The sequence below is a fragment of the Rissa tridactyla genome, chromosome Z (assembly GCF_028500815.1).
Source record: "Rissa tridactyla isolate bRisTri1 chromosome Z, bRisTri1.patW.cur.20221130, whole genome shotgun sequence".
In the NCBI taxonomy this organism is placed as follows: domain Eukaryota; kingdom Metazoa; phylum Chordata; class Aves; order Charadriiformes; family Laridae; genus Rissa; species Rissa tridactyla.
The window spans coordinates 61,356,208-61,383,865 of NC_071497.1; the positions used below are offsets into that span (position 1 = coordinate 61,356,208).

Consider the following 27,658-nt stretch of genomic DNA (forward strand, 5'->3'; position numbering starts at 1 on the left):
TGCTTGCCTATCATTTGTACTTTCCTCGTTAATCCTGACTCAGTGAATTAACCTTTAATTACAGCTGTTAAAATTGAAATGAGCCTCTTGTCTGGCTGGGGCTGCCCCCTTCCAGTGCATGAGACTGATGAAAATTTTTAGGGTCAATGAATATGTCCCATGTCATGTCTGATAGATGCTAAAGATGTGAGGAGGTAAATGTTACCTTAGAAAGATGTGGTTGAAATTTTTAAGAGGTAGGTTTTATTCACAAAATAAAACAAAAATACAGCTTAGGTTACCTCTCTCTTCTGTCTGAGTTACATAGCATAACACACATACGGACACACTCTGTTTTACATAAATTACCACACTACATACTTAAAAAATAACTTATGGAATCATCATCATGCACTACACATGCTTGTTTTTAAGCACTTAGCACCAACTCTGTTTATAGCAGTCCTATTTTAAGGAGCATAATATATGTATTTTTCATGTTGGAAAGGAGAAGTAGCATTACTTTAAGTTCTGTCATAGATCTAAGCATTTAATTCTCAAAAAAAGTTGGATTAGTTTTAAGGACAGTACTGACTTTTAATGTAGGCAGAAGATGATCAAGGGTCTCCTCACAATAACTTATATAAAGGAGTTTCTTCTTTGCAATAACCCTTCCCCCCAATTAAATTTTATTTTAATATGATTTTAATATTGTTATTGCACTTTGCTTTGCAATTTTAGCATTTATTTCTAAATACAATGTTTGAATATTGGTTTAATCTTTTTCTCTACAAGATAACAACTGAGCAAAATAGCACTGAAATAGGAGCATTACTGTTAATCAAAGACCTGATTACACAGAATACAATTTAATTAATATACAAGTTGCTAATTATGTATTATATTTATATAGTTATACATTATATAAAATTTATAACATATATAAAATTTATAAAATGTATACATTATATATATAACAGCATAAATAAAAGACCCAATCTGGAGAATATCTAGTACTAAAACACACAATAATCAACTAAATCAATGAAATTGTATGAAATGAATAGTAATAACATAATACATCTCTCAGACTGGGCATGCTATTATTTGTGCCAGTATCTTGTGTCAGAAACTTCTTTATGATGCAGAAGAAAGATCATGTTTGAACTTCCAAAATAAATTCTCTAATTTATTTAAAAGAAAAGAAGTTCAAGGTTCTTAATTTTTAAGTGTAGAGCTTGTATTAGTGTATTTAAAAAACATAAGATGGATATTTTTAAGGCTTGGATCACTAATAAACATCATAAATATTGATAAATGGATTTCTAATTAAAGAACAAAGGCGAAAAAACGCTTTAAAAACAGTGTCATAGCAGGGTTTTTTTTTTTTAAGCTATCGTTTTTTAAAAAGTATGCGGAAGCAATTTCTGAAAGGACATTATAACTTTCAAATATTTGATGGTAACATATACTATGTTACTGATTTAAGAACACGCTCTTATACAGCAAACTTTAAACACAGAAGTCCAAAATTAAGTATGCAGGAGGTCTTTGTTTAATCCCTTCTTCTGTCTTGGCAATGGTTAATATCTGCTGATGAGCAGCTACATTCATTTGTAGATCTCCAAGTGCTTTCCCAAGGTGAGTAAGCACCATTATCCTCATTTTTCAGATGGAAAACTAAAAGATTAAGTTACTCCCTCCAGATCACACAGCAAGTAGTAAGCCAAAAATAGAACTCATTTTCCATATGTAACACCCAGTTCTGTATCCACTGGACCACACCACCCTCCCACAAGCATCAGTCACACCTAATCAGCTGCATAGCTGAATTTTAGGCTGCACTAAGAGAAAGTTGCTTTTTAACTTAAATTTAAGACTACGCCTTTTCACTTGCTTCATAGGTACAAACTTTCCCAGGCACCCTACTAACATATGATATTTGTAAAAAGTGGTTTCAATTAAGCCTTTTGCTAGTTACAAATCTTGTAGAGCACAGTAGGGGAAAATGGAGATAATGCAGATACTTTAAACTGTTCCACATGGAAAAAGCACCATCTAAAGAAAAGAAGCTGGAGGGAAAACTACATGGAACTCCAAAAACATCTCTGCTCAATGTGCAAGTGTGGTCAACAATGCAAACAAGTTATAAGCATGCAGAGGGGTAGGATACATGTAGACTATCTTGTGGCACACATTCCCCTTCAATTCCCCCCAACAAACCTTTCCAATTTCAACCTTTATATAAAAAGGTGGGCTTCAGAAGAAGTATAATGACAACATTTAATGCATAGGAAAAAGCTCTCCTGTGATGAGACACCAAAACCATAAGACATTTCTTATAGGATGCTGAAAAACAAACGAGCAAATGGCAAACTATAAAAAGCAATAAAATGGTATCAAGGATACCATAAGCCTGCGTTATCCTAACACAAAACCACAAAAACTTCTGAAAAAGAGAAGATGTGGCTAGCACTGAAAACCAATTAAAAAGAAATATCTTTCATCCAACTAAAAAATTTTAGAAGTGTCATAAGAGGGACTGGATATATTTACAGAAACATAAAACTAGTTACTTAAACAATGGTAGTTAATCAAAATCTCTCTGAGAACACAAAGCAGAAGAGTACCAAGAATCTAGCTGACTCTAGAATCTAGTGGACTTGATGATCTCAAAGGTCCTTTCCAACCATGAAGATTCCATGATTCTGTGAATGATCGCTCACCGCACACAGTTTGCTGCTATCACAACCGATTCCACAACATCTCTTTCATGACATTAACAAGTTAATGTTTCTTCCGATACAGCCATTCCTGAGGTAAGAACTCAGACCAGAGTTTATATGAATGATAAATGTACCTAGTTACGGAATAATTTCTGCTAACAAAGCTCTGAAAAAACAAAACTCATGAAGTTGAGTGCACGCCAATAATTATTTGGAAGAACTACTATTCCTTCCTCTACTGTAGGGTTTTGCAAATTCTTAAGCACCTCATGCTAACCTTTCCTGGAAGCTGCATACCAGACTAGAGCCACAATACAATCCATTATTGCAATCCATGCATTCCCAGTACTTCTGAGAAGAGATCCTTCACATGGGATAAGATTATACTTCAGAGTCAGTCTTAACACTTGCTATAGTGGAATTAGAAACAGTCTAAATGGACAAAGCAACCTAAATAAAAAAGTTTTCCCCTGTTAAGACTACCTCAACAACTTAGAAATTAAAGCAGCATTTAAGGTGTTCTCCTATTCTGAAAATATCTCTAGTTGAATATTGAGGGTGTTCATGTTTACTGTTTCTCAAGGAATTGTGTAAGTAAGTGTGCTCAATTTGAAATTAAATGTATTTATGACCTGGTTTGACAGGTCTGCAGCTCGACCTTGACTTTTGTCAAAAGCTATTATTTCTGCTCTATGCATCACCACTCTAAAGAAGTTCTCAAAGTGGATCTCAGTCAAAAGTTCTGTAGAAGACATGAGACAGAAAACAAGACGATATACTCCTCCCTTCCTAAACAGTTTCTGTGGAACTCCGAGTAGTAGGAAACAATAAAAACATAAAATTGGTAATAACTACTACCAAGAGAATACACTGAACACTGCTGAATAAAACCGTCGTAAGTAAAGAGGTACCGCTTCTACAATTATGCCATAATTCCATATGCAAAATAATTGATGGCAATACTAAATTGTTGCATCGAATATTTTTATAAGCGCCTCCTCACCACAACAAGAGTTTTCCCCTCTTTTGCTACATGTTTTTATCATGAACTTCTTATTCACCCTTGACTTTTTCCCCAAATTATCCTCTATTTGAGGCTGGGGAAGCAATCTTCTCCCCTCAACCCTACTCAACTCAGCCCATACTTCCACACACTTCTTGCCCTAACCAACTGCTGCTACTGTCCGAACTCATATCTAGCTGTCAATTCTCCCTTGCACTAACACTGTTCTGAACTGTAACAAGTTTCTTGCTACCAAAGCAGTCTTTCCTTCTCACTAATTTTATTTTTTAAATTATGTGTCATTTTTACCAATTAATTATCATATGGAACATACTCAGGGCTCTACAACATTTAGGAGAACTGTTGCTTGTATATTTTTACCATCTAAAATCCTAATGAGAAAAGAACAGGTGGTTTAGCTTTTTTTCTCATCAGCTGTGTGATGGGTAGGAACAGATGATCACTCCTGTCTTCAGTTTCTCTCCAATACCATAGGTCTCCTCTTCCTCTTCTCACCATTCCTGATCACAACATTATTTCCCACAGCAGGTTATAACCCTCCCTGTTTTTATGTCATTCATGAGTTTTGCCGTCAATTCCCTCTTCTCTCACTTTATAACCTCATCCATGGGTGTGGGACAACACCCATTTCTGGTGTTTTCAAGTAAAAACTACACTGACAGCTTGCAGCTTTCTCTCACCTCCTATTTTTCATTGTCACTGTATCTTCAAGTATCTTTCAAGCCCACAAATCTATCCATCTAAAACTAGTTTGGCTCCAAATGCAGAACTTCCCCAAGCACTTAGGTCTGATTCTCTTGCGTGCATACCCCAAAAAGCCCCATAGTAGCCTCTGGCTACTTCATTTACCTGGTTCAGTTTTGCCACCTGAATATGGACTACATGTACCACGGCAGAAGCCTGTGCAAGAATCTGCTACGTTTTGCATCCAGTTGGAAGAAAGTTATCCATGAATTACCACAGAATTTTGTTTTTCCTGGAACAAACTATAATATGCACGTGTGCGTTTATACGAGGGGGAAATGTGCTATATGTAAACATGAATCATAAAAACAAATGAGCCATAGGACAAAGCGTCACGTTGTGCACTGTAGTTTCCATTTAAGGATATTTTGGCTTTGTAGGTTTAAAGAGACCCATACCATTACTGTAAAACCATTCTTGTATTTATGCTTTCTATAATGTTCAGCAGCTATGAATTTGGAATTATAAGTTTTCCAAAAGCTGTATCCAATTACAGTGCTGAATGATTTGAATAATAGACTGCCTGACATATTCCAAGATAAGTGGCTGCTACATTTCCTTGATATTAGGGTCATATACTGTACTTATCTATTTTTACTCCATGCTCTCCATTGGCTAGTAATAAATTAATTTCTCACTGTTAGTTTGGCATGTGCCCTACAGTTAAATTCATTTTCTCTCCCATTGAAGGAAGAAAAAGTTTTCTGAAGTATGACAACTATCCTCCTTATTTTTAGAATTAGTCATCACAGATTAAATTCAAAATACTATTTTAAGAGGGATGTTCCCACATAAAATCTTAAAAGCCGGTTTTATATTATCATTTTTAGAAAATTACCTGATGGTGTTGAACAACACATGACAATAGTTATTTAACTACTTGCATGCAAGACTTTTTACAATACAAGGATATCATTTGAAAGAACAGTTTTTGACTTTTGCATTTAATTTTTGTTGCTTCCTGGTTCACAAAAACTCAGCAAAGGATCTCATGCACATCTGCAATTATTATCAACAGCAATGAGAGTTGCACTTAGATCTGGAACAGAACACAGCCCAAAACAGGTAACCACTATCCAGGCAGCAACAATTAGTTCTTATGTAATTTGGGTTGTTTCCAGAGCAGTGAGTTTGAGAAGCGTTCCATCTTCTTTACTGGTTATGTGTTTTACCAGGAACTCAGCAGTACAAAGAAAGAGGTATTTTGCAGTATCAACCCTTTCATGCAGAATTTTTTCCACTGTTTAGCCTACACGTTCTAGTTCTTTCTATCTAACACGTCAATTTCATTGCAGCTACCTTTTGAAGAATGGGGAGAAGCAATTTAGCAAAGAAATAGTGGCAATCATGAGGAAAGCAAGCATGAATGTGTGAGTGGAACATATGTTCATGTACTGTAGATGATGAAAGGACTAAAGACACTGGCAAACAGGGGGTGTTCTCAAGCATCCAACATTACTGATTGCTATCTTTAACTTACCCTCAAAGATGTTAATTCTGAAGCAAAGCAAAGACACCACAGTTATTCTTAAGTTGACCCAGAAAAACAGATTGCCTGTGTTTTGAGCTGTCAAAGCCATAAAGGATGGCAAACAAGCAATTGTGGGATTGCAATCACAGGAATAACAACACCGTTGTAGTTAAACTCAGGCTTGGTACCTGACACCGCATACTGCACTGCAAAATAACATGGAAGAGAATTTCTGTCATTTTCAGACTGTGTGACAGGTAAACGACTACGGATCTGGTAAAGTAACTGCATGTCCACAGACTGTTGCTGCTCCACTTTAAATTTAGATTGCGTCACAATTTGCTTAGGTAAGGATAATATCCAACAAATTATCTGGAAGTCTACCTTTTCAATACCAAATTTTAAAGTCTGTAAACATGAAACTGAATCATCAGCTAAGATCTTTTATTTCCTGAGTCAAATAATTCATGCACCTTTTTTATGTAAGAAGAACGATTTTCAAAACATATTGCTCCCAAAGCCAGCACAAACTACCCTACCAACAATTGTTAAAGTTGCAGTGTAAATTCTATATACCAGCCTCATTAGAAACAACGCTAGGCTAAAGAATGCCTGTGCCTCTGGTATTTTTTCTAGTCATTCCCATCCACTTTCACAAGGATAACTATCCTATGTCGTACTGCTACTATTCCTTACTAAATTGCAAATTTAAATTGGACACTCAAAATGACTTTAAAAAAAACAAACAACCACAAAAGAACAAAAACTACTATCCTTTCCCCCAACAAAGGAATGTCCTCTACCTCCATGACTTTGCTAGCTTTAATTATACCTACAATTTTGAGATTCCCTAATGGAAAGTGCTACAAAGCAGAAAGCACTAACAGAATGAATCATGACACATACTGATAACGCCACTGATTGTAAATCTATACCCCTTTTATTTGCACCCAGGGGCTATGCTTTGTATACTCATGAAAAATTACTGACAAGTAGCAAAATGTCATAATTGGAGGCATGTATGGTAAACAAACAGGCTGAAGATTAACAGGGATGTGATTTTCTTGTAGTTTATTTTTGATAGTGTAGCAACTAGATGGTTTGAAAGATTTGTATAGTTTGGATACTTAATTTGTGAATTAAAGTTTCCCTTAGTCATCGAAAAAGACAGGTTTAAAGAGAAGGTTAAAAATCCTTGAAGGCATCCTTCTCAGACATGCAATAATCCTACTTTTCTCCACATTTCAGAATGTAATTATTACAGATCAAAAAAGTTGCCAGGCTTGCATGTAAACCAGAAGGTCATACAAGACCTTTATAGATAAAAGTACGTTTAAAAAAATCACTTTAATGACTGCCTCAAAAACTTGTGAAATACTTAAATTAAGACACCCACACACCCCACCCCACTTTTTAAAAGGTACTTACATCAATGACTGATGAACTCGGCAGACTTAATCCCTCTAGGTCTGCTGCTAAACTTGGGGACAAAACAGCTGCTGTAGGAACTGCCACAGGAGTTGTCACAGGACAGACTAGAAGTAAAAAGGCAATTGATACTTAACTTTAAAAAAATTTAAAATACTGGGAAAGACAATGACCTATTTTCATTAAGTGTAAAAAGGTTTTACATCTTGATCTACTTATTTTACCCTTGTATATATGTTTCTTAATAGCAGAAGATTTATTTTTTCAGACATAGAGCCCCAATACTCAGAATAAACAATGAAAATATAAATAAAACTGATATAGGTATAGACCATGTTATTTACATTAAAAATATTTTGTCCTCCTTTCACATTTATTCCTCTGTTTTATCCTTCAGTCTGATCCATACTATGCAGCACCTTTTCAAGTTATGTGCAAAGTACACATTAATGCAGCTCTAACGTGTTGCATCTATAGAAGCAAACCTGAAGAAAGTCACTACAAAGCATAGCCAAAAACCAGTGTCAGCTCTACCCTACCTTTCCAAGATTACATGTTAACCTGTTCTTCAAAACTGTGATTTTCAGTATCATCTTATAGTACCACGGATGGTTCATAGGTTGCATAGGTGTTGTACGAGCAACATCCAGTGGCATCTGAGAAAGCCCACTTTAACAGAAGACAAGTCCACACATATAAAAATTCTCAAAATAAATGTTTTACATACCAATGCATTCTAAATTTTGAAACTATTTCTCAGTTCAAAAACAAACAAAATCATGTATTGTAATAATTATGCTGAAAAGTAAGTTGAGAGTCAAAACAATTTTTTTTTTTTGTCAGGAAGCTGGTACGGTAAATAAACAGAATCAATGTTTCAGGCATTTAAAATTCATTGAGTTAACTCAATTGAATTTATGCCATAGAAAAAATGAGGCTTTAATCAAGATACTTACAATCATCTAAATCTAAGAGAAACACATCTTGTTTACTTGGAGCTTTTCTATCTTGGACTGGTTTTTCTTCTTTCTGTCAAAATAGATGAATATTTCATATTTTACCCTATCAGCAAAAGAAAAGTCTTTAGTACTTTTATAAAGCAAAGCGTATTTTCTCTGCTGTAAAAGAAAAAGGTATCCATTTTCAGGGCTCAGCATTCAGAGAATTCACCTAGTGAGAAAGATTTCTTTGCACAAGTAAACTGAACCTGAACTCCCATTTGAGTTTCACTTGCTCTTCTGAAGCCTGTGTTTTTGTTTAATATTAATAATAGCTGCTAATCAAAGAAAACTTTTGGTGACAGATTAGACACTTCTATTGAGATCATCAAAATAAAGATAGAAGCCTCTTTTTTTTTTTTTTGGTAAGAAAAAAGACTTGGGTACTAATATTTCTGTTTCCCTATGAAAAACAGGACAAAATTCATTCAATAAGAAAGCAGCGCTATTTGCACTTATCTAGGAGTATGGAATCCTGTCCCATCGTCTACTGGGATTTTACGTAACTGCTAGACAAATAATAAAAAGTTGATTTTTGTCATAAAAACATTTCAGTTTTAAGCCTTAAGATGAGTTCTAATAGTCAGGACTGTCAGTACTTTATGTAAAGAGTAGAGCACTTTACATAAGTGCTCACTGTAATCTCAGTGACTTGGCAAACAGAGTATTTCAATAAAATTTGCTTCAATACAGCTAAATAAAAAGTTCTAAACAAATCTAATAAGAGTGAGTGTTGGTCATACCTACAGAACAAGACAGTGATGACTCAGGACAGCATTTAGTGTGTCACAGCTCAATATGGACTTCCACTAGGGTGGTTTTGTAAAAAGGATTGATCTTCGGACGTAGCCAGAACCTGGACGCATTACCCGCTGGATGCTTATCAGACAGTTCGTCATCACACTATTCCTACCCACTCTTAAGCATCCTTCATCTGGATCAGCTGAAGAATTCCTTCTGCCTTTGCTCTCTCTGTCTCACTCACTGGACGTAAGGCTTTGTTGCTCTTTCAGAGAATGTATCAACTGCCTTTAGACCTTAAGACATTGCTCACTACCCAAGGCATTGCAAGTAATTTAAACACAGTCTTTCCAGGAGTGATGCTTCTTTGGAAGTTCTAGTTTACCAGTTTACTCTTCAACAGCATGTGACAGCCAAGTGCATACAGATATATTATTCTTTTACCTTTTCTAATAAATGAACAGGTCAAAATAAATCAATAAAACTCCGCATGCCCATCCAGGCCTCCATTTCTTTGGCATTTCTTGCAAGCTGTCACAGTCCCATCAGGCACTCAGGTTAGAAATTCCTAGAGGAGCTTGGAGTCCTCTCAGAAACTCAAAGCTAGAACGCTAGAATCATTTTCTTTAACTATCACCATAGAATAAAATGACCCTTCTTTTCTGAAAGTGCATTTTCTTTCTTTTAATCTCTCAGCCTCATGGTCAGTTGCAAACTAACAATAATGCTGAGTCTACTTTTTCCCATTTTGGGGAGAAACTTCCCTGTCCCCTCCACAGAATATGGAAGAAACTAGCTACCATTCTCAACATTTGAAGCCATTGATGTTAATGACTATCAACCTTGACATGAGCCCAAATGACATTGCTTATCATTTTCTTCCTATAAACCCATGGCTCACATAGAAAGTAGTCACTTATGTGATCATTACGGATGTGCTTTAAATATTCTGGGAGGAAAAGAATCTTGTGGACAGAGACAGATGAAAGCCACTATTTTAAAAATTATTTTTAAATCAACATACTTCAATGGTCCTTACCACTGTGTCATCGTTTTATTTACAACAGAGATAACTTTCTTAATAGCAGCTGGTATAGGTCTATGTTTTGAATTTGGGATGAAAATAGTGTTGGTAAAACACTGATGGTTTTAGTTGTTGCTAAGCAATCAAGGCTTTTTCTGCTCCTCACATTGCCCCATGAGTGAGGGCTGGGGGTGCACAAGAAGTTGGGAGGGGACACAGCTGGGAAAGCTGACCCCAACTGACCCAACTGATATGGAATATCAGGGATATTCCATACCATGTGATGTCCTACTCAGCATATAAAGCTGGGGAAAGAGGAAAGGGATGATCACATTCAGCGTAATGGCATTTGTCTTCCCAAATAACCATTATGCGTGATGGAGCCCTGCTTTCATGGACTTGCCTGCCAATGTGAAGTAGTGAATGCATTCCTTGTTTTGCTTTGCTTGCATGTGCAGCTTTTGCTTTACTTATTAAACTGTATCTCAACCCACAAGCTTTTCCTCACTTTTACTCTTCTGATTCCCCCATCACAACCAGGGGGAATGAGCAAGTGGCCATGTGGTCCTGTCTCCCAGCTGGGGTTAGATCACGACACTATGGTATTTGAGTATTCTAGTATTGCTGATTTATCCAAAACACAAAACTTCTCTGGACAAAGGAAGTATTACAAAATATTTGTGCTAATGTTATTCCATTCCTTATATGCCTTGCCCAGAATTAGTGAGGGACTCTGCTGCAGAACTCACTCTCTTGAGTTCCATTCTGGTCCCATCTACTAAACTTAATTTTTCTCCTCCAGTGTGATTACTGGCAAGTCATTAAGCTTCTTTTGGCTATTTTGTTTTTTTAAATCTGTGAAATAAGGATAAATGGTATACTTTATAAGCTACAGGTCTACTTGAATTACTCGTGTCTATGAATCATAGAATCATAGGGTTGGAAGGGACCTCTGGAGATCATCTAGTCCAACCCCCAATGAAGTGTCAGAGAAACAATTTCATGATAATTCTTTTAAGGAATTCCAAGTCTTTTTATAGTACCATTTGGTGAATATTTAGTCTTGAATCAGGGGTTTAGCTGTTATCTGCAGCACTTTTACTATAAATTATGTATCATAACTTTTTTGCTAAACTACAAACTCTTCAGACACCAGAACATATTAAAAGAGAACATGGTTAAATAAAATGCAAATATATTTGGAAAAAAAAAAAAAAAACAAAACAAAAAACCAAAACAAAGCCCCACCCTCAAACTCTTTCACTCCCTACCCCCACCTATCCATAAGATATAGTTCTATCTTCAACTATGATTAAGGTCCAAAGGTTATTTTTAGCTGGAGTTCTATATTTGCTAATTATTCCAGTAGAGATGGGATTTCTCCATTCCCTTTTATTATGCAGCCAATTAAAATCTATGAAAAGTAGTTCACCCACATGAGAGGTTATAGCACAAGGATGAGAATTTTGCATATGCTTCAGTTCTTCCAATGGCAGCATTGCTAAGTCACGATGTTTAAAAAAAATTGGGAGTCAGAGCCAAGAAATTCCCTTACTGCTAATCTGTTTACTGAAGACAATTAAGATAGGACATTCTATGTCACAAATAACACCAATAATATTCCTCAATTTATTTTTTTTTGTTACTTATTTTGCCATTCTAAAGTAGTTACTAAGCACTTATCACAAAGCTTGATATGTAATTTTATAAGATAAAATGCATTTCCACACTGATATTATTTTGAATCTACTACGTAATTCTTCTTTAAAAATGAGGGGGAAATCCTTCAAGAGAATTTATCTCTTATACTCCAAAATAAAATAAAATGATCCTAAGATAAGGCACAAGTACTGAATCATTACATCAAGGTAATGCACGGTAAGAAAAACTCCCACCGCACACTTTATCAGAATGCTGTACTTCAGTACATCATCTTACTGTAAAAAAACCACAACCAACCAACAAAGAAAACAGCCCCAAAAAACAAAACAACCTATCCACAAATAAAAAACCTCCCAAAACAACCCTACCATCTGGGAAATGTACAATCAGAAGCTAACTAAATCAAGACAAAGCTAATGTTAAAGTATGATCACGTCTTATTTTCTACTTCAGTCAAGTGTCAAGCTTAAGTAAATACTGAGCTACTTGTGTGTGTATGCATGCTATATATACACATAAACATAAAAATATTTTCATATTTATATGTATATTTGTATATATGGGTATATATATTAATTGTGTGCAATTCTGTGCAAAACACAAATGGAATCTATTTACATGGGTCTTGCCTATTACAAACATGATTATTTTTAATTTGTTTTTTCCAAGAAAAGAAAATTGATTGGCTTTCTAGGAATAATAAACAGCCAATGACTGCAACACACACTACCAACAGATATTTCTATTGAATGAAAAAAGCTTTGCATTCCAAATCAAGACAATAAAAAGGCTCTGACGTATCTGGCATTTCTCTGTAACATAGTTTTTCAGCTTTTTTCTTAAAACTAAGTCTTCAATATAACCCAAACAGTTTCCTACCAAGAGAGCCCACTATGGGAAAAGCAGAATACTAAACAAAGAAGTTAAGCTATATTCCATCAAACATTTCTCCATTTGCAATTCATCTTGGTAATAGAGATAGAACCTGGTAAATGCATATAGGACTTGAAGCAGGAGATTTCTCTTGCTCAATGCATAATTCATGTGCTCCGCCTGCAAAGTGTGTAAAATGAGAATTTCACACCGCAGCATGAGCCATGGAGCTGCAGAGAAAAGGCAGATGAAATCATATTTTGCTGTGTGAATTTTATTTCTTATCTTCCCAATATTTATACAAAACTATCATTGACAATCCAAATGCATTGACAGATCACCCACTGTTTCCATTGTGTTAGCACTTGAAAAAGAGATCAGGCAGAAAGATAGACAATTTGTTTTTGTATATTTTTTAAATAGTGGATCAGGCTTTTAACAGCTGAGTGACTGTATTATACTTGTATAAGGAGGTCAACAGTAGCTGATTTTAAAATCCCACTGTAAGACACCTACTTATACATGCATTACCCTCAAATCCGCATTTTAGCTCTACAGTATTTATGCTTACAGTATAATATGTATCTGAACACCTCAAACTATCCATATTTCAAAATGATATAAAACACTGCAGTACAAGAGAGTGACTTTTCTATTCACTGCAGCTCAATTACAGTGAACACAACAGCTTTTTCAAAATGATTCTTCAAGAGAAAAAACACAAAAGCATTAATAATATGTTCAGGAAAAATAATCTGAAGTTTTTGTAACCTATTTTAATGCTAGTAAATGCATGGATGTATGCCCCCGTGTGAGTACAATCAAACCTCTTTTATTATGAAAATTCTGCTGAACATGGCAATGGTACCCAACAAAACACAGAGAATGGTAAACAGCACCCAGAACATCAGTAACATAGTTCATAATGTGTAGCAAACTGATGAACTATAAAAATCACGCCTACTAACTACTCCTCTTACCAATATGTATTTTAGAACATCTTTTCAGTTTTATTTAAAAGCAAAGGAAATCCTAATGAATCATCTTCCCATATACACTGACCAAATTAAGAACACCCTGTAGCAGAGTAATATAACCAATGGCTTTTCCAATAAAAATCTATCAGAACCAAAACATGCATTTCTGAGAGCCTGGCTGAAACAGTCTGCTTCCTGGTTGGCCTGAAAAGATGTCAGGTAGCAGAAAAATTCTAAGATTTTCCTGGAAATAAAATAAACATGGGTGGTCTTTGTAAAATGTACCTCAACACAAAGGATCTATACAAGACTTTATCTGTAATGTTCTTTAAAGTTGGTAAACAATTGCTGCTTTTTCCAGCTTGGAAGGGCTTACCTAGGTTATCATCAGTTAGCTCCACCTACAATCACTGGACTCAAAACAGGTCTCTCTCCAAAAAAAAAATATTCTATTAAGCTAGTTAGCATAACAATCACCTTTCACACAAAATACCTGTGATTATTCTCCCCACCCCCTCATCCAATTACGCTTTTGAATACAACCCGGTATTAGAAACTTCAAGCATAAATGCAGGCATCCAACACGGCTTAGATGGAAACTAACTTCATGGTCCTAGAGATTAATAAAGTACACTGAAACAGTCCTCTATGTTCAAGAGTGTTAAATTAACTTCCTCCCTGCCCGCTTCATATATGACCATTGCTGTTTACAGTTCATCAGCCATAGCTGTTGCCCTTACATTAAATGTGCTAATTTCTTAGTGAAAAAGAATTTAAGGAACATAGACATGTAGCTTTTGCATAGTAAGCTTTTCTTTTCAATAACCTCCTTGCTTCTTTTCTTGCTGCCATGCATATAAACCCATTGCTATTTGTTTAAATATTTTCTGCAATGTTTAAAAGCTTTGCAATTTTTCAGTTCTACCCTTTGACTCTGATCAAGTCTTCTGCCAATTGCTTACAAATACTTCTTGTTCCTAACACATTCCTTTTTACGTCCTTCTTAATCAAGTAAGAATTCAGGACAACTGCAACATTCTTTTTCTTCTCTTAAAATCCAAGGGCTTGATAATTTTCCATTGACTTCAACAAAACAATCCCAAGCTTCTTTGACATTCCGGTTCTCACATTATTCAGTATATTTGACTCCGCACATTCTAAACTGCTGTTTTAAAATAGAAAAAGCTTCTTTATGCTTGTAATCCTCACATACCCTGTGAAAGAACCAAAACAGTTTAGATAACTGCAGTGAAAGAAATAATGAAAAATGGCGCTGATATCCTGAAAAAAATGGACAAATGCAGCAGAGAGAAGACACCGTTGCTTGAATATGGTTTTGCAGTGGTTGCTCAGAACTACACAGGTCAGAGTACGTATTACTTTCTGGTGAAAAAATACTGTGCTAATACGAGAAGCTGCAAACTCTTAGAATTAATTCATGACCCATTTAGCGTCAAAGGAGTTTACTCTGAGAAGACTTAGGTTACATGTGTTGTGCTACCATTCAATTTCGCTTCCCTACTAGAAAAAACTTTGACATAGGTGCATTACCCATTGTAGCATTTGGGCAGGAAACAATGATCAAACCATGGAAACACATCTCCATTTCTAAATAGTACAGTCTTGCTTCATCTTTTGTTCTACTTGGTAGAAAAAGGGAATAGATTAAAAGATTATAACTCAGAGTTCCTAGGTTGACCTATAAAGTTACAAAACAAAGACCATGTACAGTATATGTTCAAGATTTAGAGCCTTACCTCCTCAATCAAAGAAAACGCACAGCAAAATAGCTTAATGAAGTTATAGCCTTCCCTCTTAACTGTTCAAAACACACCTGTCCATCAGCTTCTACAATTCCATCAAACGCAACAAACAATGTTTGTTTTGACTATTCAGCAATCTATACAGGAGTCCGGACTGAAATGTCTTGGCTTAATTTAAAATGCATCAGAGTATCATTTAATTTTCAAAACCACATATCAGTATTAAAATGGAAGCTTCTGAGCTACAATTCTACCCTTCAATTTTTTAATAAAATATTTAGAAAGAAATGCACAGGAAAAACTTGGTAACAGAAAAATAGTGTCAGAACTTCTTTTACTCTTCTACCTTAACAGATTTAGCATGAAGTTCCTCCTTTTTTTTATTTTTTAAATGAAAGGTAGCTAGAGAAACAGAAACCTATTCATGCTATTAGTTTTAGCTCTGTAACTTTAACTTGAGTATAATGAACTTTTAACCTCTTTTTCTTCACTAAGGTAAGCAATTAAAACTTAACTGACACATGAATGGCTCTGTTGAACACTTTTGCATCCTCACACACTTCCGAATCCAATTTAAAAGATGTATTTGAAAGTTTGCTACTTCGTAAATGTTGTAAGAAAGCTAATACAATTTGAAACAACAGACACCTTTATAAGCTTCATTCCTCTGAAAGGCAGAGAGCAATAAGAAGTTGATTACTCATTAAGAATATCATTTCTACTAATCTATGTATACACCTCAAGTATACATGCATTAACTGCACTATTCTCAATATTAACAGGAAATTTTAAAACAATTCTACTAGAATATCTTTAAACTCTTATGAAACAATGTACTAACATTGGTTTCTTGGTTTTGCTTCCTGTCAGACACAGGTCCTATAGTAGTTATACTTTAAGATCCCATTTTAATATAATAATCAACCCAAATTAGGATATTATTTTTGCAAACTATCCACATACTATGCTTTCACCAGTTCAACAGTAATCTAAAAAAATAATTAGGTTCTATTCTTCATCATCTATCTGGAGTAAAAATATAACAGAATTAAAAGGGAAATATGCTTTTTGATAAAAAATATTCTTGCTTAAATTATCAAACTGCTTTGGGATTCATCTTTTTATGAAAGGTCAAAAATCTTGTTCCAGAAAGTATGGATTTTTAGATACCCATAAAACCACCACCAATCCCCACTCCCACAGAAACACACATGTGTAGATGCTTAGATGCATTTTTTCATATTTTATAGAGGTTTTTTAAAAAATATAATTACCTTACTAGAGGTAGCACTTCTAGATTTTCCAGGCTTAGAGTCTGAATCTGACTTGGAGTCTGAAGAACTTTCTTCAGATGACGTGGACTCTGTATCAGAGGTACTGGATGTGCTTCTCTTTTTGGAGATCCCCTTTGCTTTCTTTTTAATGTCCTCTGAATCACTACATATTGAAAAAAAATATTAAGGAATCTGCTTAGGCAATATCCCACATTAACAATTCAAAGTTTTATTAAATGGGTTTTAAGCCAGTATTTCTTCATTATAAAAGACTTAGCTAAGATGGCAGAAGTAGTAGCTTATTTAAGGGTACACAAAATTGTTCTATCACATTACACAACAAATCATCACATATAATTCAAACCAGTGAAACAGCCAAACAAAACTGTGAACATATTAAATATTAAAAATATTATTTGCATGCATCAAGCTCATGACATTTCAGAAAGAAGTGCAGACACCCTTTCAAATAAGTAAACTTTCGGACTATTCCACCTATGATTAACAGAATCTTGATGAGTTGTTAGATGTTTTTGCAAAGTAATACTGCTTTAAAAAAATAAAAATTAATGCATTGAATTTATTCCTTTGCTATTTCTTCTAAATCAAACCACATAGAAATCAGACCTACAGTATCTACAATATTTCAACCCATTAAAGAGTTTATAGAGAAGTGCTATTACATTCTGACACCTTTGGTCATATTGAGTACCTTACAGCTAATAGACTTCAGAGACACTATTCTTCACACCGTAAAGTTTTGTTCACCCTGGCAATGTTGGATTATGTTGCTCTGTACTAACAGCTACTGAATATTACTAAAATCTGCCTTGTTCGCTTCTAATAATACTACAACTACAATTAGTATATTACCTTTTTGTTTTCAGGGGAGTTACTACCTAGAAATATCGCAGGAAGTGAAAATTGCTTTCTAATAGTTATCATGGAGCAGATAAATTAGTATCCCATACAGAAAAAAACACGTCTGTTCTTGGATCTGAAGGCAACAGTTTTATACTTCCAAATCAGGTGTTTCATACACCACCTGATTCAGCTTCCTCCCCAAGCCAATAAGGTGGTTACTAAAATGCTTGAAGGGTAACAAGGTAACTGCTGAAACAAAATAATTAAACAAATTCAGACCACTCAACTAGTAAGAGTCCCTCTGGACTGAAATTAAGTTGTTATACATTTTTGCTTAGCTTTAGGAGCAGTACAAAACAATGTACTTTGCTGCATTACTGTTTGAGAGAGCAATGTTTTTAGAAGGGAAAAACAGAGAGAAAGGGAATTGAAAAATCTAACATGACAGAAAGGAAAATAGTTAGGGCAATACATTCCTCCTCCCAACCAACAGCTCCCCAGGACTGAATTGCCTAAATCAAATGTAATAAAATTTATTAAAAATCAACAGTAACATTTAAGCCATGCTAATAATTCCTACCCATGTAACTGAAATTGAAATCAAACCCCCAAATTTTAGTCAAATGCATTTTTTTCTGAAAGCAGCAAACTTGAAGCTTGCAAAGCTAAAAATGAAACAAGACTACACTTCACAAAAGCAGTCTAATGTAGCATATCTGATTGTTAAAATCATGGTGAAAAAATAGGTACTATCAAAATTATTTTTCAGTATGACAACATTTAAGAACTTGTTTGAGGTCAATGAGCTAAACATAAACATTCACTAGCGTGTATTCTTTAAAGTTCTACTTCATGATGTATAAAACAGGTACTGACAAAATTCTACATTTCCTTCATTGCCATTGAACAGAAGTTGGAGTTGCATCAACAAATAATTGTGAACCCATTATATAAATGAAGTAAGTTGTTTTTCAACAATTTATCTTTAGCTTATCTTTAAAACTAGATTTGAAGATTAAAAATGTTACTTTATTGTACATCAACCAGTTTTGATGGGTAATCATTGTTTACCTTACTGCTTAAAATTTCAGATGTTATTCTAATGAAGAGAATTTACTGGTAACTAGCTTTTTAACTTTGTGATGATGAAAAGCCTGTATTAATTTAACCTACAGATTTCATTTGTTCTGAACAGGAAAAACAATATAAATCACTTTTAAAATCATTAAATCCTGACTTAAATTAATAAAGTCATAATTAGGGCATTATGCTGTGTTTGTTATGGAAGTGGCAAGGCGAGCTGCTTTAATTACTGTCTGTAATAAAAGGAGCAGAGTGCGTACTGCGCCCCAATCAGCGCTGTCAGCCACGACTGAGCTGAGCTGCAAACTCATCAAGTGAGCTGGCAGCAGACTACAGAGTAAAGGGCGATCATGTCTGCAGAGGCCACTTGCTGACAGCAGTGGAAGAAACAGATTCATACAATCCAAGGTATTAGCCCCAATTACTCAAAATTTTAATGATACTTTAATACATGATAATGCTGTTGATAATGGGCAATCTTAAAAAGCGCTAACACTTAAATATCTTATGACCGTTTCCCTTCACAGCCCTTGCCTCTAATATTTGGATCATAATCTTTTTAATATAACATTATTTAGAAAAATCAATTGTCTTAGTTACATAATGGCAAAGTGTTGAAGGACTTAATTTTAGCTCTCAGCAAAATTGCTGCAAAAGGTAATTAAGTGTTTCACACAACTGTTTGATCACTTATTCAGCCTCCCAAGGTTACATCAATTTTCAAAAAGCCACCCAAGATTTTACTGAAGTCAGAAATTAATTCCAAACATAAGAGTAGTCTGATTAATGAAAATACGAACCCAGTTCATACACTGAATATTACTGGCACGTATTGAAACAGGAGACATCACTCCTTGGCCAATACACCCCAAAAACGCCTAATTAAAGGCTTATCAGACTGTTTACAGGAAGAGTGCTTTAACAGCTAGTATCACAAAATATTAAAACCATACAAATGCATACCTACCTTTCATCAGTAGCTCTAGATGTTTTCTTTGCCGTACTTTCTTTGCTGCCTGATTCACTGTCACTTGATTCTTCACTGGAAGGGGAACTCCCACTACTCTCATCACTGCTGTCTTCCTCCTTATCTTCCTTCTCACTTTCACTGCCAGACTTGCTCTCTGATATAAAAACAACTCTTACAATTTTTTTTCTAAATATCTTACATAATTAGCATTTTAGGAATCCAAATTTTATTTAAATAAAACAATGTTTTAGCATTATAAGACCCAATTGCAAGCTTTAGCAATATTTAACCTGTGACAAAAGCACCCTAACATTTACAAAATTCTAGTGGTTAAAGACCCGTCCGTCCTCTTTAGCCTACAGTATTATACTTTATCAAATTAGAAAGCCCAATAATACATTAATTGCATGTGGATTCTTCAAATTACATAACCCTATCAGGAGATGGAGATGACCTCAAATTCTTTAATCTATACATTCACTTAACTGCAAGATTATCTTTTCAACCAGTTGTTTAATTAGATAATCTGTTCTTGAATACTGATATGATGATGATTGAAACACTGACTTAAAACAAATTATTCACCCTCTAATTAATCATATAGTTACCAAATACTCAAATATCTGAAGGGATTATATTCTTTTCTTGCTTCAGAGATCATTAATTTCAGTGACACAATTCTTAAGCACTTCTACATATTTCCTCAGTTTAGGAATGAGAGGGAAGAAGCTCTATATTCAGATTTTAAGGTGCCTTTCTTCCACTCCATCAGATGCTGATAATTCTTTTAAATCTATAATGCTAAACATTTTCTGTGTCTAAATTCTGGACCTGGGAGTAAGATGTTCTTCACTATATCTGAACTATATTAACGAGTACTGAAACAACTGTCTCGGGGAACTGCCTATCCAGCATTAAGTGGGAGACTGGTCAAAAGAACCTTTGCTCACCTAAATTGATAGGCAGCTGTCAGTTATGATCTCCATCATCACCCCCATTATAATACATAGAAAACATCGTGTAGAACTTGAGAGCAATACTGTAACACAATTTACTGAATAAACCCCACAAAAAACCACACAGTTAAATAAGTCTGGCCATTTATCAACACGGCAGCACGTGCTTCATCAACAACAAATTCCCAAAAATACTCAAGACTTACCGTTCTCAATGAAGCACATGGGCATTCTTCCCGCAAAAAGTTAGGTGCCTTTAGTTTTAATTGGAGTTCCAAACTCTCACTACTCTTACTAGATTCAAAGCAGGATAAAAATAGCATGCCAGCTTTTTTAACTGGGAAACAAACTGAAGTCTAACTCATTTAATAAACACAGAAGCCATATTGGTAAAATTAGCAGTTACTGCGCAGCTGAAGTGAATGTAAAATTTTCCCCTGATTTCCTGATTTTATACATAGCTCTGGCTTTTTTTTGACATTTTTTCCAATTCTTTTTAAGTAGTGGCCAGTTCCGAAGATACAGTTCTCCAGGCAGCAAAGATGCAAGTTGTTTTCCAAACACCTACCTGATGCACTGGTACTGGCAGACTCATCTTCCTCCTCCTCTGATTCAGAGTAGAACTTTTCAGTAGGTTTCTCTTTCCTTGTCTTACCTAGGATTCCAGTCCATTCCTTTGCCTATAAATAAATTTCAACTTAAGTTTGCTTTTACAACCAGCAATACAAAAATATACACACAACACATCAAAGAAAAACCACTCGCAGTAGTAGTATTAAGCAGTTTCTAAATAAATCCTCTAAGCAAGTCAAGAGAAGCTATTAAACTTCTCTTACTTGACACAATTAGGAGAACTAAAAGTTTTGTACATACCTCTAAAAGGTGAGATATGTCTATTAGAGAGTCTAGAAAAAGATTTACTAAGGCAGATTAAAAGCATCAGTAACCATAAATTAATTTCTATGCCAAAAGAACCTGAAGTCTGAGAGTTTTATCTCCAGATCCAGCTGAGTTTAGGCTATGACTAGAATAAAGGGTAAATATGGCTAGTTACCACCTTTATCATCCCAAGTAAAGGGGAAAACGGACGTGCACCCAAGTAGGCAGAAGAAGTTCCAGCAGCCACAGAGAAGTTATATTTCAATTCCTTTGCAATTCTCCAAATAAAAGTAATTCTTATCACCAAGAGAACACCAGAACGTGGCAATACTTCGGCCAGACTTTTTTCTTTCCATATCCCCCTATACTACTAGAGAAGCAGAAGAAAAACCAGGCCAGGAAGAAAGCAAATAGGCAGACAACTATAGGCAGTCTGCCTCAGTGACCTGTATCTCTCAATATAGTTGAGTATACATACTGCTCTGATCTGGAATACGACTAACTTTTGAAAGAGTTCTAACAGTGACCTGCAATGGCTCTAGAGACACACTGGCTTTGTCTTAAACACCAAAAGCTGCTAAAGCTTTGCAATGCTCCTCCCAGGAAGTGGCAACTTAAAAATCCAATATTCTTTTGGATATAAATGATATCTAACTGTGAATTGCAGCATCAGAGGAACCACAAAATTAATGACAATGAGACACTCTACAAAGAAAATACTTGCAAAAAAACCATGGGGAAAGGATTTTCGTTTTTGTCTTGAGGTTTAAATGGTTGGAGGTAGATGTTTTTTATTATGTTGTAGATGGATGTTACTCCATTTGATCAATTTCCTGCAACACTTTTTGGTTTTATGGACAAAGGCGCTTCCACACATTCTTTCATGCCAAGCCTATAATTTATAATCCCCTCCTTGAGCTGATTGCCTTCAGATTCTCCCCGTAAAAGCTTTCAGAAGTTTGTACACAAATACCTTTTTCTGAAATGTATATAAGGAGGTAGACAAGTAATATGGAAGTACTAAGGAGAAATGCTTGTTCCACCACATTGCTGTTCATTGGCTTCTGGAAGTCATACCTATTTTTTAGAATCTTCTCTACCCATTCCTTACCTAACATCTTTTATGCAAATTAATTCATGTGCAATTTACTGTAGAATTTGGCTCATGACAAGGACCATGTGTTTTTCTGGGGATACCTGTTACAATGACATACCTCCAGGTGCACCATCAGCATGCTGTATTCCAAATATATTTATATTTCTGTTACTGTTCAACAGCTTTAACTGACATTTAGTAGGACTCTGGTACCTGACGCATAAATCACAGCTCTAGTACCAGAACATAACTATGCCTTAGAATTCACAATCCAGTAACAAAAAACTATTGGTAGTAGAAGACCAGCCCTGTAATGTCAATAGATGACTAGTGCACTAATAGATGACATTTCCCTATTATAAACTTCCCTAATTCTCTCCAGATGAGCTGAAATGTAAACCCTGGCCTCTTCCAAACCTTACACTTCGAAATAAACATAATTTTCCCCCCTGCCACTGCCTTTTGTTTATATTACCTACTTTTTTCTGTTTAGACTTGGATTTTTACATGAACAAGCCTCCACTCACCTCTTACTTTGGTAGTCCAGCTACACTCATCATTAACAGCAAGTAACATACTGCAGCACAGTGAATGTAAGAGGTTTGAAATCAAAAGTGAGATGGAAGGTAAAAAATCTCATTTAATCCATTAGCAAAGCAGAAGTGGTCTACAGTTGATCCCCTTCTCTCATTGAAAAGAAAAGAGCAGGCATCATGCAGGTTTCCAAATGTTCCGTTCCCAAGCTAAGATAAGCAACACGGATGCTCACATGCATCAACATCTTTCAGTACAGCATACAGACAGTATTTAAATACTTGGGATTTTAGGCTAATATTCTATATTGATGAGTGCCTTCAGCGAAGTTACTTTTAATGGCGCTGACATACCGATTCGGCTACGTCAACGTTTCGGACGGAGGGGTCAGGCGCCACCTCTGGCCAGTCGGACAGCTCCAGGTAGCCAGTGGCTCGGCTGTTCAGCGTGTGAGACAAGGTGCCAAGCTGGAAATGATCCCGATCTATTAAAAAAAAGGGGGGGAGGGGAGAAATACACAAACACCATGAGCTCTACCACAAAGAGCAATCTTAATAAGAGCTAAAGGTAATTGCCATTATATTACCTCAAATGTCATGGAATAAATATAAACTAGGAAGCTCTTCATAGGTCAAAAAACTGATTTCAGTCCATAGATTACAATAATCTCCCCCATAATGGTCAATAAAAAAGCTAATCAGTCAGTGTGTTTAGAGGTGTTGCTCTGAAATGTAGCTTCTCTAAAAATTACTTTACTGTGAATATTAAGAATGACAGCACAGTTAAACAATCCATATACATGTCTTGGCACAAACACATCCAGAATTTTAATAGTTTTTCTTCAAAATGGAGCTCATTTGAGAGATTCAAAACTGGCACTAAGTAAGTATGAAAATTAAAATTACAAATCATCACAATAACAGAGCATTTTTAATTAAGATAACCTGATAACCTTTAATTTGAGAAGACAGACAATGGTTCTTACTTGTAAAAAGACAGGCAAAACACACAGGGAAAATTATGACTTTGGAGAAAAATAATAAAAACCTAATCTATTGAGATTCAATTTATTTCAGATTCAGAAAACATTTGCCACACTCACATTAGCAATCTTCTATTAAAGTCCAGATAAAAGACTAGAGCTATTTTCCTAAATTGAAGAATAGTTTACCTCAAAAGACACACCTTCTGTTATTTAAATCAAATTTAAAATCCACATAAATAGAAATGGATCTGTTTGTCAGGGTTTATCATCATAGAAATGCACTGTGTTTGCATCATGCAAACCTTGCTTGCTGAAAAGCAAGTAAGCAGAGTGAGTACCCTTGCATATTAATCATTTGTATTTGCTAAGTGACACAATTTGAGAGCATATTTGAAATAGAATAGGCTGCCACATTCCTTTACACAATTAACATTTACCAAATGATTTTGGCAGTTATACCTTTAAAAGGAGACTCAAGCAATGGGGCAGGTTTCTGTGCCAGAAATATTTTTTTGGCATATTTGCTTAAAGCTCCACTCTTCTCATTCGGAACAATAAGCTGCCTAATAAATCTTGTACGGTCTCTGATGTCGTAGCTTTGATCATACTTGCCGAGATTTAATACGTACTGGGTAAGCAATTTTGTCTGTGGAAAAAAACAGGACAAGAACAGAATACAAGTTATTTATGATTATTGATAACTCTGGATAAACATATTTAAAGAGGTAATAAAAATGAATGGTTATGTCAAACAAATGTTGTTCCACAGGGAATATGCATTTCTAAAGCTGCAAATGGAATTCTGCAGCCAAAGCACATGTCCTCTTCTGTACTGGGGAGGTGAATGCTGAGTACTGAGAAGCAGCCATGTGCTAGATTATTAAACTGCTGAAGTGGAAAGAAAGGCATCATTAAAAAAATAATCATATATGGCAAACCCGCTGAAGGGTCTACGTGAGGATAATGAATGTGGAAATACAACTAAAAACATGGCACTCAAAACTTAATCGGAAAAATATGCAGGACATCAAAACATCAGAGGGTATTAGGGGGCTGGCAAACTGCTTCTGCTGAGGTGTGTTTTATGAAGAGATACTGTCCCTGGCATAAGCAGTGTCTGCACTCTGACTGCACTCAGTTACTTTATCCTGAATTATGACCCATTAAAGCAGACACATGAATCACTGAACTGGATTACTGCAAATTATTTGCAGTGCATTTAGCTGTTACTTTTTCATAAAAGCAAGCTGCTGATGCCCTCTAAAAACCAGGATAAAAGACTTCTTCCATTTTTTTCTTGAAGCTTAAAGCCTCTAGTAATATCGGTCATTTATTTATTTATGTAAGAGAGCAACTTATATTATCACAGCTTTTTACAGCATAATAGAACTTCCTAATTTGATGTCTGAGAATATTAGCATGTATTAAATAATTTTAATAATTCAGTTAAATTTTTAAAACTAAAAAAAGAACATAAAAATCAGGGAGACTTTCCCAGTATTCATTTGATATATTTGAAAGAAGTATGCCACTTTCTTTACATAGAAGTACACAGGAAAAAGAGCAAAAATAATAAATCATCATAAGGATGGAAATTTTTAGTATTTCAACTCAAAATGGACAAATAACACAGGGTTAAAAATGTTTTGTCAAGGACGATTTCTTTTCTTTATATAAAGAAACAACCTTGTGTATATATCTTGTTTATCATGCTATTATTGCAACAATAACACAGTTTCAATCATGTGAGCAGAAAAATACATTAAAAAAATCAGCCAATTTTGTTATGTGTAATTTGCTAAGAAAAGTTCAGTTTAATAATTTCCACCTTGAGAATGCAGTTTAGTTATTTCTAGAGAGGTAAAAATACTTTTTCAGAATAGTCCTGTAAGTGAAATACACAGTAAGCAAAAAAAGGTTCTAATTTTAACTACATAGAATGCAATGCATCTGATTACAAAGCATTTCACAAAATACCCTACGGTACCAGAGATTTGAAGAAATTAGTCATATTACATTTAATAATAGTAAAAGCATAGTTAAAAAAAAATCTCAGTGAAAAAATTTTCATTTCTTTTTTCTCACCAATGACCAAGGATGGTTCTGTGAAAAGATATTTTTTCCCCCAAGGTACTGTCTTAGACCTGGGAAAGGTAAAACCTTCCCATACATATTTCACAGCTTATTGGCAGCTATTTCTGTATCAGGGTATAAAATTTTAAACAACTGCATCAGACAGAACATACGTAATCTGCACCCATGCAGGACTTGTGCTGTTCAATCTGAATGGAATTGGAAGGGAGGGTTCCCAGGTAGCATGAATTAACCTAAATGAAGGATACCTCCCGCAGTCTTTGCCATCACTTCTCTGTAAAACGAAACAAGACTCCTTCCTGTCATGGCAGAAAACGCAGCAGAACGGATCGTAAAACACAGTGGTCTTTACTTGTGAATTGCTATAGGGATGGGAAAAGTTGAGGGCCTTGCTACCATGGTGGGAACTTTTTCAGTGAGCGTTGATGAAATTAGATAAACAGTTGATCCTGAAAGACTGCATTTTCTTTAATGGAATCATTTTCTCCATGATCTTTTCCCTTTTCCTCCTCCCTTTCCTCTCCCCTAAAATATCTTTTCCATATCCAACAAAGACACAACAAATTTATATGGACGAAATGTTCCATATCTGCAAGAAGTCTCCTTGCAAGCATCATGTATAGTATAAGTAGTTTTCACGAAAACAGCATGAAAAGACTATTTTTTTTTCTTGTCTTATGGCAACGCAAGCAAACAACTAGCGAAGCTTTTCTACATGGAGGTAGCTAATAGAAACAATTAATTTTTAATTAAAAACAAAAAATAAACTAATGAATACACATCATTTTTTCCAACACAGGAATATCCATAAGAAGCTGAAAATTATTTGAGCAAGCACATTAATTTGGTGAAATAGGACAGAATCTGTACACCATGACTGCTTCACAGAACAGTAAGACAAAGTATTCTGATATATAATATCATACATTTATTGTCATATGTCAACATCTCCTATTACCTGGACATGCTCATTATATAGTCATAATACAGTTTCTTTTATCTCCACACTGTTAGAATCTGTTACTAATTTTTGTACATTTTGGTTTGGCTAATATGAAAAGTATACTTCAAGTCATCCTTCAGCAACTTTTCCAGAATTTTCTAGTGGCAATAGTTCTATTTAAGAATTTAATGCCTATCCTATATTAGCAGCAATTAACCTTTTGGTAAACCCCCACTTGAAAAAAATTGTAATACCAGTATCACCAACAGACAAGGCTCTACAATGGGAGAGAAACAGCTATCTATCCACTCTTTGATATCATTAGCTCACAGTAACTCGACTCATTAGATACATAAGATAAGGTTATTGTGCTAAACCACATTTGACTTATCTATTTACACACTAGGACTACTCAGGACTTTTTCTGGTGGGACTCCTACTGTGTAGCACAACAGAAACCCATCAAAATCTCTTTATTCTTCCTACTATATACAAGAAACAGCTAAGGCAACTAGATGACATTTTTTCCATGTAACACTTTCTCTTATACAAGCTCCATTTGGACAGCTA

General features: G+C 35.1%; 1 protein-coding gene across 3 annotated transcripts in view; it reads right to left on the bottom strand.

The window, feature by feature from the left end:
* The window catches only part of AP3B1 (adaptor related protein complex 3 subunit beta 1), a 178,364-nt gene that overhangs the window by 45,973 nt on the left and 104,733 nt on the right, over positions 1-27,658 (bottom strand). For 2 of the 3 annotated variants that reach the window (XM_054187047.1, XM_054187048.1), the window contains exons 16-22: positions 24,511-24,697; positions 23,420-23,550; positions 21,126-21,237; positions 19,599-19,755; positions 16,685-16,847; positions 8,329-8,401; positions 7,373-7,479 (exon numbers count right to left, since the gene is read on the bottom strand). In XM_054187047.1, the coding sequence (XP_054043022.1) occupies positions 7,373-7,479; positions 8,329-8,401; positions 16,685-16,847; positions 19,599-19,755; positions 21,126-21,237; positions 23,420-23,550; positions 24,511-24,697 (930 nt within the window). Of the gene's footprint in view, positions 1-1,051; positions 1,660-7,372; positions 7,480-8,328; positions 8,402-16,684; positions 16,848-19,598; positions 19,756-21,125; positions 21,238-23,419; positions 23,551-24,510; positions 24,698-27,658 lie in introns of those variants that run through there. The other variant, XM_054187050.1, reaches the window with a different exon arrangement.